We start from the raw sequence: 13,976 nt of genomic DNA on the forward strand, positions 1-13,976 counted from the left end.
GCAGCTGATACTACTTTAGTAGAGATACTTTACCTCAACAATGGGTTTGCTAAATGCCTTAAATATCTACCTGTTATGGACACAACTCCTCAGGAAGCCTAGATCTAATAAGTCCATTCCTCTGCTTTCCATTTTGCCCCTAACTTTGCACCTATGTTTTCCATTTATCCCCTGACTTTGCTCTAGATGGGCTCTCCAGATGGCTTACAGTCCTGTTTCATAATAGATAACACAATAGATAACACAAGACAGAAGATAGAGGAATGCTAGTACAATAATTTCCCTCTCATAACATGCTACTACAAAGTCCTGCAACAAGAAAATGGGCTTCCTTTTTCTGAAAGCCAAAAGAGCCTTATGGAGGTTGCTGGGATGTAAATTCCATGAAGGTGCCTATATAATCACTCTACTCATAGGCTTGGATCCAGGGTTGCAGCTCTGTGAACAGAAGGGCTGCTTCCATTGGTGGAGGGAACTGGGATTGAGAGAAGGCTCCCTGCTGGTCAAGTGGGACAGTGTGGTGATTTTAACTGATTTCTTACCCCTGTAGCCCCTAGCACCACCTTCCATGCTCTTCTGGATGATCCACAACCCTCCAGAGTAGTTTTGCAGGGGCATAGGGAACTATAGGAGAGAGGGAATCTGTTCCCTATGCCCCTGCAAAACTCATGGGATTATCCAGTTCACGGAGTTCTGCTACATGCAATTCTGAATACAGCCCATAGTCTTTGAAGCAAGCCTAGGAGTTCATTATTCCTAGTTTCTTTTAGATAGCAAAAAAAGTTTATAACAGCACAACTCCATGCATGTACTCAAAACTGCCATTCCATTCAATAGGGGCCTTATCTCTATGTAAGTGGAGATAGGATTGTAGCTTAAGGGTGCAATCGTATGCATGTGGAGGGAGCAATCCTTTGGCCGCTAGACAGCGGCTAGACAGTCATAGGATATGGTGTTTTCTGGGAACCGTCCTCAGAGTCCATGCTCCGAGGTCAGTTCCTGAAGATCCGACTCCCCCCCACTCCCGCACTGCTTCGGAGGCAGTGTGAAACAGCCCTATCTGCGCTCACAAGAGCGAGGAGCAGCCAGAAAGGGGCATGGCTGGGGGCATTGGGGGTGGGGAGAGCATAACTGCCTGTAGCCTCCTTCCCCGCTCCGTGCTCCAATGGCTAGACAGCTGCAATGGGCTCTCTAGCCGAAAAAACAGGGCAGGAGAAGTGTGGAGGGAACGATCCCCTCCATGCTTCTCCTGCCCTGCTTTGGATAGGCGGTTGCCTCCAAGTTTGGAGGCGGCTGCCTATCTAGATAAGATTGCTCCCTTAGATAGAAAATAGTCCTACAACTCCCAGTATTCCCCAGCTAGCCATGCTGGCTAAGGAATGCTAGGAATTGTAGGACTTTCTGTTTAAAGAAGTATACGAGTGTACCCTAGGTGTACTGTCCATTTTATATTATAGAAACGTGTAACTTAAATAGTTCACTGTCAGGTACATTCCTCTTTAGCACTGTCATTGGATTATGAAATCATACAGTTCAAATAGCAAATGATGTGACCACATAGTTCTTGCCCACTTCCAGTTTTGTAACACCACAAATCAAATAGACAATATTGTTAAGATAAGTTGGTGCTTTCAAAAATCAATGTGGTGTGTGATTGTGGAAGTTGTTCTTTAACATCCAGTCCCTCAACCCATTTAGGTATGGAGAACTAGTTGCATTTTTTGGCGGGTCCAAGCACACACTCATGTGTGAGTGACCTTGAAAAATCAGCATCACAAACACAAAGCAATATGGTAAATTCAATTTTTGTGTGAAACAGAATGATAAAAACAAAACATTTCCTAAGAAGATCTACACAATGCAAACAAAGTGATTTGGAGTTCTGCAGTCACTGTAGATTATCTGATCAACTTTAGTATATAGTTTGAACTAATTTTCTAACAATATTGAACCTTCAACATTCTGAAAAGCAAGCATTTGAACCTGGGCTAATAAGTTACTTTCAGAAGTAAATAGTGAATACACAAGTTACATGCAACGATATTCATGATTTACTCCAATAAACCAGATATCTTGTGCCTGTGGGCTGGCGGGAGTGACTGCTCACACAATGGGGCTTTCACGCTTCTAAAACTAATCTGAAACTAGTGTTTCTCCTCGTTTGTAGTCATTCTTAGAAATGCGAAAGCCCCGTTGTGCAATTGGTCGCACCCACAAGCACAAGAGAACCAGAGGAAGTGGAGTGACCCTGTTGGATACTAAACACTAAACTAAACTTAAAAAAACCCTAAACACATTTACTAGAGAGTAAAAACAGAAGGATTCACTGAATAAGCATGCATAGGACTATGCTGCACATCTTGCATTTTAGTCTTTTTAATTATCATGTAAGCCACAGTATAAACTGCTTCTCTACAGCTAGCAGCATGGTTGGTAAGTTGTGATCAAGAAAAGAGACTTGTGATTAAAATTGCAAAAATAGTTTTGGAAATGGGGGAGAGAAGGGCGTTGCACAGTTCAAATATTTGTGCAATTAGAATTCAAACATTGTGCTAACACCCAGATGTTGCACCATCTTTTGCCTAATCCCTATGCAATGTCACGGTTTTACAAACAAGTTTTCAATCACAGATGATGTTCCTGAACTAAGTTATGCATGACAGTGGCAATCATGAGACATTCATCTGGAGCTGGTTTTGAATCACACCACATGTGGGTGATAAGTAACCATAGGGGAAGAACTTATGATGGGGAAAGGCAGAGAGAAAAGAAAAAAGGGGTGATGGGAATGTTAAGTTTGAATTGATATTTCTTCTTCTTTTGATAGCCATTTCCACAGTAGAAATCTATTTAATTCCATTAATTCTGACAGCATTTATACTATGAATTCAATGAATGTAGAGTAGTTATTGCAGAGACTGTAAGAATTCAGCACAACTGATATGTATTTAGAAAGGCAGTAAAATTATCTACTGACTTTCAAGCTTGAGGTATGGAAACGTTTTTGGTAAATCAACATTTTTTAACTTCAAATTGGTAATCTTTGCCTACATGAGGACTGTATTCTTCAGTGCTTATTTCAATGAACCAGACAAAGTTTTATTGCTATTCCAGAAACTGCTATTCTATGTTGACATATTTTGTTCCTTTCACGCAGCCCAAGTACTAAAATATTAATTCAGTTCCACAAACAAACCAAAAGGAGTAACTAACCATTTGACCATAGGAAAAACTAAGTATATTAAGCTATTGTAAAAATAGTGTTTAAATAAATCGTTAACACAAACAAAAGCTATGACAAAGGCATTTTTATTTCCCCAGATATTTCATGTTTAAATAGATCATTTCAACAAAAACAAAGCAACATTGCCACCAGGGATGCATAAAAAAATTAACGTTCTGCACATCAAGCCATAGAAAAGGCAGACCTAAGCTGGCTTGGAATTTCCCACAGAAAACTTTCATGTACATAAGACACAAACATTGCACTGGATGCAGGTCTTCTACTATACACTTCAGATACTTTCTTGTTTCTTAATAGTTAGAAAAATAAAAGTCTTAAAATTCTCATGGTGGCAAATTTAATGTGCCAAATATCCTTTCTCCCCTTTAAAACTCAAACATAGCTCTATGAATTGTGAATTTCCATCTTTAAGCATATGATAATTGACAAATACATAACTGTCAGGCTTATTCTTTTTATTATAATTTCTAGTCTTCACAAAAAGCTCGATTCCCACTTTTCACAGAGTGGAAGCTTTCCAAACTTAACATATATTACACATACTTACAAGTTGTTCTGACAGTGAAGATGAACATGTTTAAATTGTAAGGGCACCAAAAGGCTTCAAACCAAGGGCACCTTTCTGAGGTATGGAGAGACACAGGTCATGTCCTTAATACTTGGAACATATTCAGAATGCTAATGGCAAGGTGAAAGCAACGTTATGACACTCAACACAATAGCCAAGTAATCAGCTCCTTCTTAGGCTCCAAAATGAAGAAAAGTAGCAACACAGCAGAACTGACTGAATTGTCCTTTCCCAAACTAAAAGCTGGTATATGTTCTTTTATGTAAGACAAGAATAACCAAGGAGGAAATGAGGAGAAAAGAGAAGAGCACCTGGAAAGTGGCATTAGAAAAAGATGACCAAAGAATATCAGATTGCTAGTGGAAATTTCTAGTACAATCATCATATTGGCCTGGTTTACCCATAACACTAAGCCATAGTGTGATTTGTTGAAATTTGGCTTGTGCCCAAACCTGTCCCTACAAACCAATTATGGTTTGTTAACCAGCTACAAACCATAAACAGAAGCCATGTTTGTCTGTTGGCCAGTGAAGTCTGACTTGGTTAAACCATGGCTTGTCTTGGCTTATCCCTGGCTTATTTGTGCTGCTGTCCTCCTTGAAACAGAGGTCCCAGTAAGAATAGCCTGAAAATGAAACCATTCGGAGGGCTGACAAAATGGGTGGGAGAGAAACAAGCCAGAAATAGGGGAAACAAGCTGCAGTTTCCTCGTCTGCAAGACAATTCATGGCTAAAGCAAAAGACCATGGTTAACATAAGCCATGGCTTAGTATTATGTGCAAATGCACATATAATGTTATATGTTCTTATGAGTGGTTGGACATGGCAGAAAGGAGTGAAAGAGGGAATTGGTTGCCTGGGTGGAGAGTAGGCCTTCTCCAGCAAGGCAGGTAGCTTTCACTAATATGATTATAATATCTATTTATTTTTTATTTAAAATATTTCTTGGCTGCCTTGCAGCGCGGAATCCCTCCCAAGGTGGCTTACAGTAATAAAATACATAAAAACAGTTAAAATATTAAAAGTGATAAAAACATAAAAACAATACAAGCAACAATAAAACCAGCAACAATGTTAACAGCAGTACCAGCAACAATAGCAGTCATATCGCGAGAAGACCAAGGTAAAATAATATGTTTTCAAGGCCTTCTTAACAGTCTGCAATGACAGAGCATGGCGGACCTCCGATGGCAGCTTGTTCCAATGGTGTGGGGCTACTGCAGAGAAGGCACTCTCACGAGTGTTCACCCACCTGACTGCTCTCACAGGTGAGCAAGTGAGAAGGGCCTCTCTTTCTGATCTTAAAGTGCGGGCAGGCTGATATGGGTGAAGGCAGTCCTTCAAATAACTTGGTCCCAAACCATTTAAGGCTTTAAAGGTCAAAACCAGCACTTTGAATTGGGCTTGGAAATGCACTGGTAACTACTGCAGCTGGCACAGTATAGGCATCATGTGATCGAATCTCCTCGCTCCCACCAATATCTGGGCGGCCGTGTTCTGCACAAGCTGGAGTTTCTGAACCGACTTCAAAGGCAGCTCCACATATAGCGCATTACAGTAGCCCAGCCTGGATGTGACTAGTGCATGGATACCTGAGGCAAGGTCCGTCCTCTTCAGATAGGGCCACAGTTGACGTACCAGCCTAAGCTGGTAAAAAGTACTCCTGGACACTGTAAGCTCAGAGTCCAGGAGGACTCCCAGACTGCACACTTGGTCTTTCAGGGGAGCGCGACCCCATCTAAGACCAGTTGTAAACCTCCATCCGAAGTATCTGGTTTCCCAACCCACAGTACCTCCATCTTGTCTGGATTAAGTATCAGCTTGTTCACCCTCATCCATTCCAAAACAGCCTCCAGACACTGGTTCAAGAGTTCCACAACATCCCTGGGATGTGCAGATGGAAACGAGAGGTAGAGCTGAGTATCATCTGCATACTGATGACATTTCAGCCCAAACCTCCTGATGACTTTCACCAGGGGTTTCATGTAGATGTTAAAAAGCATGGAGGACAAGATAGAACCTTGCGGCACCCCACAGGCTAATGGCCATGGGGTGGAACTGAAGTCCCCCAGCACCAATCTTCTGAGACCGCTCCTCCAGAAACGACTGGAACCACTTTAAAACTGTGCCTCCCCAGCCTAATCCAGATAAACGATCCAGAAGGATACCATAGTCAATGGTATTGAAAGCCACTGAGAGGTCCAGAAGAACCAACAGGGTTGCACTTCCCCCATCCATTCCCCACATAAGTCATCAACCAGGGTGACCAAGGCTGTTTCCATTCCATAACCAGGCCTGAAACCAGATTGGAATGGATCTAAATAATCAGTTTCATCCAGAACGGCTTGGAGTTGTGAGGCAACCACACGCTCCAGTACCTTGCCCAAGAATGGCAAATTTGACACAGGGCGGTAATTATCTGGAACTATAGGATCTAAATTTGATTTCTTCAGTGAGGGCCTCACCACAGCTTCTTTCAAAGCTGGGGGGACCTCACCATCCCTCAAGGAGGCATTTACCACCTCAGAGGTCCAGATATCCATCCCAGCTCTGGCAGATTTCACAAGCCAGGAAGGGCAAGGATCTAAAAGGCAAGTAGTAGGCCTCAATCCTCCAAGTAGTTTGTCAACATCCTCAGGTTGCACAAGCAGAAAGGTATCCACAGCATGACTAGATGGTGCACCAGCCCCATCCATATCAAACTCTGTCAAAACAATGGCATCCAAGTCAGCACGAATATGAGCGATTTTATCTGCAAAGTGTCTGGCAAAATGCTCACAGGAGGCCTTTGAGGGTTCAAGTTCTTGTATAAGGCCTATGCCCAAGAGGCCTTTAACCACATGAAAGAGCTCTGCTCGATGACACTGAGCAGATGCAATGATGGTGGAGAGGTAGGATTTTTTCGCTGCTATCACCACCACAGAATACACTCACAAGTGGATTCTTACCTGTGTTCAATCGTATTCATTCCAAGTCTTCTGCCGTTTGCACTCCAATCGTCAACACAGTCGTTTCATCACCTTCAGCTCCTCAGAATACCAAGGAGCTGACACTAGGTTGAGGATGTTTGGGAGCGATCATATCGATAGCTCGGGTCATCCCCTCATTCTGAGCAGTGACTAGGACTTTGGAAGGACCGCTGGCTAAGCCTGCAGGAAAATCCCCAAGAGACCTCAAAAATCCATCCAGATTCATCAGTCTCCAGGGGCGGACCATCAAATTTGGTCCCCCACCCCTGTGGGGGGTTACAGGTGGCCTGAAGGTCAAAACTGGGGTCACTACTGGCTCCCCCACCTGCAGATCATTTTCTCCCAATCCAGCACAGAAAACCAGGTCCAAAGTGTGTCCTGCCACATGTGTTGGGCAAGATATTATTTGAGACAGGCCCATGGTTGACACGGCGGCCATGAAATCCTGAGCCGCTCTTGACAAAGTAGCCTTGGCATGAATAGTAAAGACCCCCAAGACCATAAGCTTTGGGGTCCTCAACATCACGCTCGAGACCACCTCAGTCAGCTCAGGCAGGGAGACGGTTGGGCAGTGGGGTGGGCAGTACACCAACAGAATCCCTATCCTGTCTCAGGTGCCCAACACCAGGTACAGACAAAACTGGTTGACTGTTGGATAGGGAATCTGACCAGGGGAATAGAATCCCTATAGACCAAGGCTACCCCTTTGGTAACTATATCTCTGGTATTCATGGTGGCTCATAACTGTTCCCACTACAACCTAAGAAACTCCTCATCCGAGAATTTCAGGGACTTTTAGCCAGAAAAATTTCCACTCCGCTCCCTATATTCTCCTTGGACTCAGAAAAGCACAAAAGTAAATGTGTACAATAGTCATAAAGCTTATTTAATAAAAGATGGAGAATGAGAGTCCTAGCCTAGGTTTGAAATGCCCTTTGATGATTTCTTTAGAAAATTACTTATATCTCTATTTACATTTTTGCTTGAGCTACAAAGTACCCAGCCTGAAGAACCATAGGAGAGTGGCTGCATGGAAGGAGAACAGACAACACAGAAAGCCTGCAAGGGTGACAAGCTTCTGGCTAATACTTCACCCTATTGCAGGGAAATAATAAGAGCAGTTCCTGACATATTTGTGGGCTATCAGGTGACCCCTTGCTTTCACACCACAATTGTGTGCAGAATTTATAAGTAAAATGTACAAACCAATTTAAGGTATAGGAGTTTTCAGCCCACTTTTTTCAATTGATCAATGAAAAAAGGAGACTCCAGCCCAACTTTTATATTCTTGATATGATAAAGTAATCACAAGTTAATTTTGTCAGGTCAATTCACAACGTGTTTATCATTTCATGGCAAACACTTTAAATCTAGAGTTTGTTGTGCCATGGCCTATGTGAGGGTCCAATCACATCAAATATCACCAGGGAAATTTGACATTATGAAATATGTGATTTTGCAACATCAAGGAAAAAACTGAAAAATTAGGACAAAGTGATTTCGGTTGTGTTCCTTGACTCATTAATATGCCAATAGTTAGGTAGCATAGGAATCAGTATAGATTGAATCAGAACTACATTAGAATGAGTTAGGGGTTCAACAACAGCAACAGTCCTCCCTAGGCTAGGTCTACACTAAAACATTTAAGCTGGTTTTATTTTGATGGAATGTTTATGGCTTTCCCCATGGAACTGTAGTCTTGCTTGAGTACTGAGACATCTCTATGGGTGTTTTCAATCAGTTTCCAAGTACGGACAGAGTTCCAATCAAGGAAAATTTAGGATTGTAGTGCAGATATGTACTGCAGTCCTCTATCTAGTGATACTAGAGTAGTTTCACTGTTGTGGCTGAACTGCTTCAGACTTACTGGGCTGAAGACTGCATCTGAAGACCCCAAACATTAGTGCCAGCATATCTACTTAAACACTTATATGTTAGAGCAGCAAATCTTAAAATCAGGTTATTCATCTTAAAGTAATAATTATTGGCCACTAATGTTTTGGTTTGTTTAAAAGATGTAGATTAGTTTCTCAATAATATTTTCATTAAATAAGTGTGTGGTTAGAGACTACATTTGAGCCGATTCTGCCTATTTTGGAAATGAGCTGAGATGTCACTCATCAGCCTACAATTGGAAAATGAAAATACAAAGAACTTAAGCTTTCCTATCACATAATCTATTCTTATATTAAATATGTGTCTAGCCATTAGAAACTTGGAAGGGTTATTGTTCCTGTCCACCAGATGGTTTGCAAATATTTATAACTGGGCTGTTATAAATACAAAAATAACCCAACTCCATATTCTACACTAAGCTCCAGTTTAATTTAAATTCAAAAATCTGAATATAAAAGAGTGCAAAAAATGTGATGTTGGTAGTATTATTGGAATTTCAAAACAGCTAGACGGCGTTTCTCCAAACCTTTTAAAAAAAGAAGACAAAAAACCTTTCAATCCAAGACACTGCTGTCTCAAATTTTTGCAGGGTATAAAATTTCTTTAGAGCCAAGATACAAACCCCTGTAAAAATGGGGTTTATAATGGATATGCTCAGACTCTTAGTTATAGCAGTACTTATGTATTCCATTATAATACAAATATACATAATATCTATTTTCTCAGGATTGTTTCCCAGAGAACATTCTTTATTTTACAAAAACTCACTAATCTTAAAAGCTTATAATTAGTTGCATCGTCCCCATAAAGAGTATGATTTCACTTATTTCTAAAAGCTACAACTAACAACTACTACAACAACTAACATTCAGAGTACATTCAAGATAGGGAAGAAATTACTACTACTTAGAACACACTGATCGTTATAATGAAACAGCAGCAGCTGAGGGAAAATAGTTATTCATTCAGGCATCCAGCTTATTTAATATTTTATATTAAAATTCAGGACGTATAAAGTCTCTAGCTTGGATTGATAACCATTATAAGCACATCAGCAAATCATTCTGAATGTTGTGCTATCCTATAATCAATAGCCATGGCCTCCATCTATTTTCTGTACAACATGGGCCTGTGTACCTCAAAGACTGAGATTTAGATGACATTACTTGGTGGTAAATTCTAACAGGGTTTAATGATTACAACTGTACTAACACTATCACCTGGTTCTTTAAGTATATATTTTGACACTCTTCCTGAAAATTATCACAGAATGCATATCAGAAAAAAATACAAATAAAGGCTTTCTTCGTATGCTGCAGACATACAAAAAGGCAACAGTCTCTAACTGTTGTTTTCTTCTAGTGCAAACAAATTTATTGGCTGAACTGCTGCAAAGCCCAATTTCTGACTTGTTTTTGTAAATTATATAAAGTGGCAAAACTAGTGACCTAATGCAAATGTAAGCTCTCAAGTAGAACAAAGGAAAGAGAGACATTCTGGTTTCATTGATTTCTCTCAGGACCTCATGAAGACAAAGCAAAGAGAAAGGCACAAGTTTCAGATCTCATTGATAGTCCTCTCAGAAGGACAGTACTCTGAGGTGCCTGGGGACGCCATGTAGAATGACTGGGTTTTCCTTTTTAATCTGGCTCGCTTGTTAGCCAGGGAGAGACTGCGACGGCTTGAATTAATGATTTCTGAAATGAACTTTTTGCAGTCCACACACACCTCCATGGTGCTCCAGTCCTCCATTAGCTCTTTTGGAAATAGCGCTTCATCTGATTTATCTACAGACTTTGACTTTGAGGACAACCTGAAAACAAAGGTACAATTCTGTTCTTATTAGTGTCACATCTTTCCAACTATACTAAAGAGGTAAACTCTGCTTACCCCAAAACAACATTTTCTCTCTCAGGTCTTCCAGTCCTAGTGTAATGGTCTGATTCACAAGTAACAACAACCCATGGGTTGTTTAAACTATGGATTGTCGGGGCCGCATGGGAGCAAGCGAGCTGCCTTCTCCCTGCCTGCTTGCCACTTCCACTTTGCATCTGCTTTCAGCAATGTGCGAACCCAGAACTCTGGGTTGTTGAGGAACAGCAAGCCAGAGTTTGAACCCATGGTTTGTTGTTGGGTTAAAACTCTGGACTGTTGTCCCACAACAACCCAGAATTCTGGCTTTACACATTGCATCAAACAACCCAATGGGGTGTTCCTGGGTTGTTGCTGGAAATGGATGCAAAGCAGAAGCAGTGAGTGTGCAAGAGGCAACGTGCTCACCTGCTCTGCTACAGCCCTGCCAATTAATGGGTTGTTTAACGAATTAGCGTTACGCGAGAACCAGGTCAAAGAGGAGAGAGAAGAAACAAATCAGGTTTGCGTGATCACTCACATGCTGGTCCTAGGCTTGCATGATGGCTTGGGTGGTTTACAAACCACCCTGAAACCCAATAGCTTTTTCTAGGGCCTCAGGGTGGTTTGTAAATGATCCCAGCCAGCCACCCTCACCAGGTTCAGACGTCACAACAACCCATGCCCAGCAAGGGTAATTATGCTAATCAGGCAGCTTACAATTGGCATGCATGGGGAAGGAAAATTAGTCACCATGGTCGGTTTTCCTTCGTGATTATGCAAACCTGGCTTATCAGGGTTTCTTGTAGCCAGTTATAATTCATAAAAGACACAGTTTGAATTGTAAGAAAATTGTTGTGTTATTTGGTTAGCATTTGTGGAGGCATTATGGTCTTAGAGAAAGGACTTGTACAAGCAATATAGAGAAAAGGGAATGTTTGCAACTGGGCTTGCAGAAACAGACTGCCCTGCTCCCTCCAACTTTCTGAAAATGCTACACAGAGGGTCAGGAGATCCTGCTGAATTGGGTGAACTGTGGTGCAGGGAGATCCTCCAAAACCGGGTGGAGACACCTTTGGTGAGCGGAGCCCTTCCATCCACAGAGGGAGGATCCTGGATCCAACCTTAGTTTGTTTGTTTTTAAATCCACCTTAGTGATACGATTTGAATGGCAAACATAAGTTTGGAGAGTGAATTATATCTGTTTCTCCAACACATTATGAAAAATTTTACAGAAAAACACAACTCCTGTAAACCCCAATCTATAACAGATAATTTATAATTTAATTCAGTTCCAAACAAGTAACGTTACTTTCTTGCAGCCAAAGCAAGTAAAAGTTCTTTCGCACTCAAAGACTAACAAATTTATTATGACAAGAACTTTTCACAGGCAAAAATTAGTCAAGATAATTAAAGTATTTCTCTCAACCTACCTGAAGACTGGAAAAATGCAAGATTTTTCTTGCAGATGAAAATTTTGGATGCACCTGTATGGTTGTATAGTTAAAGATAAACATTTTAAATCCAGTTTCATCCAACCTCTTCAGGCCAGGATCTAAAGAAGACCATATGTACACCAAGGTTGCCTTCCAGGTTTTTAGTTTTTGCTGATTTCCCCTTCCAGCACCAACCTCTTATGCTTCATGGAATTCCACTTCCAAAAGTCCACCAACCTTTTCAGGGAGCGCTAGGGTCTGTCACTGAAAAAGGGAGGCTGAAATCCTTCTCTAGATTGCACACGGCCCTTTGACATATGCATGGACATTTGTTGAAAGGGTTATAAATGGCTAAAATACACTTCTAAACATGTAACAAACTATAGAATATAGACTATGAAAGTAGCTGTTTGTAGATAAAATATCTACCCTGATCTTAATCAGAAGCATTACTTACCTTGGCATGCCCTTCAGTGACCGGTGATGGCTAGTGGAAGGTTTATCTGGCCTCATAAAACTCTCTCCTTTCTGTAAAGCAGAAGGTCCCAGAGAAAAGATGGGAAGAGTGGAATATGGTTTTGATGGTAGGCGCATCTGTCACAAGGCAAGAGGACAACAATGAGATACCATTACCCTGAGATCATGTGTGCCATCGCATGGACTTCTGTAGCAACTTAATCCAGCATATCCTCAAAGGTATTAACCCAAAGTAAGTGAATTGTAGACTCAGCAAAGCACTATGGCTACATGGACTCCATCCATTTGTAATGGAGACTTCTATAGGAATACTATAAAAACAAATATTGTAAATGTTACCAGAACAGTAAAAGGAACACATATGTACTAATATGTATATATGACAACTATTAGATTCAAAGGAGGGAATATTGTAAAGATGTGTTGGTGGAGTGTTACAATTTAATTTTTTTTATATATTTTGTTATTTTTGGGTGGATGTAGTGAAGCAGTCATGCCTGGTGGATTACACCATCAACTTTAAGAAGGGAAAGGATTTATAGATTTCTTAACTTACCTTTTTACAGCATTGTGAGCATACAGGCCTGTATAAGAGAAAGGAAATACATGGTTTACTCAGCTGAAAGTAGTATTATTGTGCGTCTCTCTTCAAAAGCTGTATTGCATTTTTCTCATTAAAATGTTTTAAGAACTACATACTACTTTTTAATTTAATTGGCTATTTCACCTTTAAGTTAAATACCACAAACTCAGTAGGAGGCCAGAAAAAGGATCGAGATTGGGAATGGGATCCAAAGGATCCTGTGCACATCACTTGGATCTTGCCCAATTTCCTGTTCCAAATGCAACTTTTGTGCTGCAGAGGTTTGCCTAATGTTTGGGCATGGCTTGGAGGGGACCTGAGAAGCCATGGTGGGTATGCTTCATAAGCAGTCCTACAAATCTTGGCCAGTATCTGGATATCAGAAACCTAAGTGAAATGAATGAAAATTGACTGCATTTCCATTCTCCTAAGAAGAGGAAAATTAACAATAATTTTCCTTTTCTTAGGAGAGCCAGTGTGGTGTAGTGGATAGAGTGTTGGACTGGGAGTTGGGAGATCTGGATTCTAGTCCCCACTTGACCATGGAAGCTCACTGGGTGACTTTGGGCCAGTCACAGACTCTCAGCCCAACCTACCTCACAGGGTTGTTGTTGTGAGGATAAAATGGAGAGGAGGAGGATTATGTATGCTGCCTTGGGATCCTTAAGGAGAAAAAAAAGATGGGATATAAATGTAATAAATTAAAAAACCTGACATGTTTAAATTCTGTTTAACGTCCAAATACCACCACTTTTCCTCTTTCAGTTACATAACCAAATGTGAAAATTATTTTTAAAAAGTCAGTCCTCTATCTAGGACTCTGCTGCTACAGCCAAAGGCTTACCTTTTACAAAACTGACAGGTATAGGACCAGGTGAAGAAAGAAAACCTTCTTGTTCGGCAACAAAAACAGAGCTACAAAAATTAAGAAGAGCATATGGCATTAGGAGGC

General features: G+C 40.9%; 1 protein-coding gene across 5 annotated transcripts in view; it reads right to left on the minus strand.

The window, feature by feature from the left end:
* Positions 1-8,055: 8,055 nt before the first annotated feature.
* The window catches only part of SPIRE1 (spire type actin nucleation factor 1), a 120,276-nt gene continuing 114,355 nt past the window's right edge, over positions 8,056-13,976 (minus strand). For 3 of the 5 annotated variants that reach the window (XM_084849877.1, XM_084849879.1, XM_084849876.1), the window contains 4 exons: positions 13,869-13,939; positions 12,998-13,025; positions 12,422-12,558; positions 8,057-10,490 (listed from right to left, as the gene is read on the minus strand). In XM_084849877.1, coding sequence (XP_084706003.1) covers positions 10,235-10,490; positions 12,422-12,558; positions 12,998-13,025; positions 13,869-13,939 — 492 coding nt within the window. In that variant the 3' untranslated portion in view covers positions 8,057-10,234. Of the gene's footprint in view, positions 10,491-11,961; positions 12,016-12,421; positions 12,559-12,997; positions 13,026-13,868; positions 13,940-13,976 lie in introns of all 5 variants that reach the window. The other 2 variants (XM_084849880.1, XM_084849881.1) reach the window with 2 other exon arrangements.

This window comes from Heloderma suspectum, chromosome 4 (assembly GCF_057233095.1).
Source record: "Heloderma suspectum isolate Gila_16-S chromosome 4, 16-S_ref, whole genome shotgun sequence".
NCBI lineage: Eukaryota > Metazoa > Chordata > Lepidosauria > Squamata > Helodermatidae > Heloderma > Heloderma suspectum.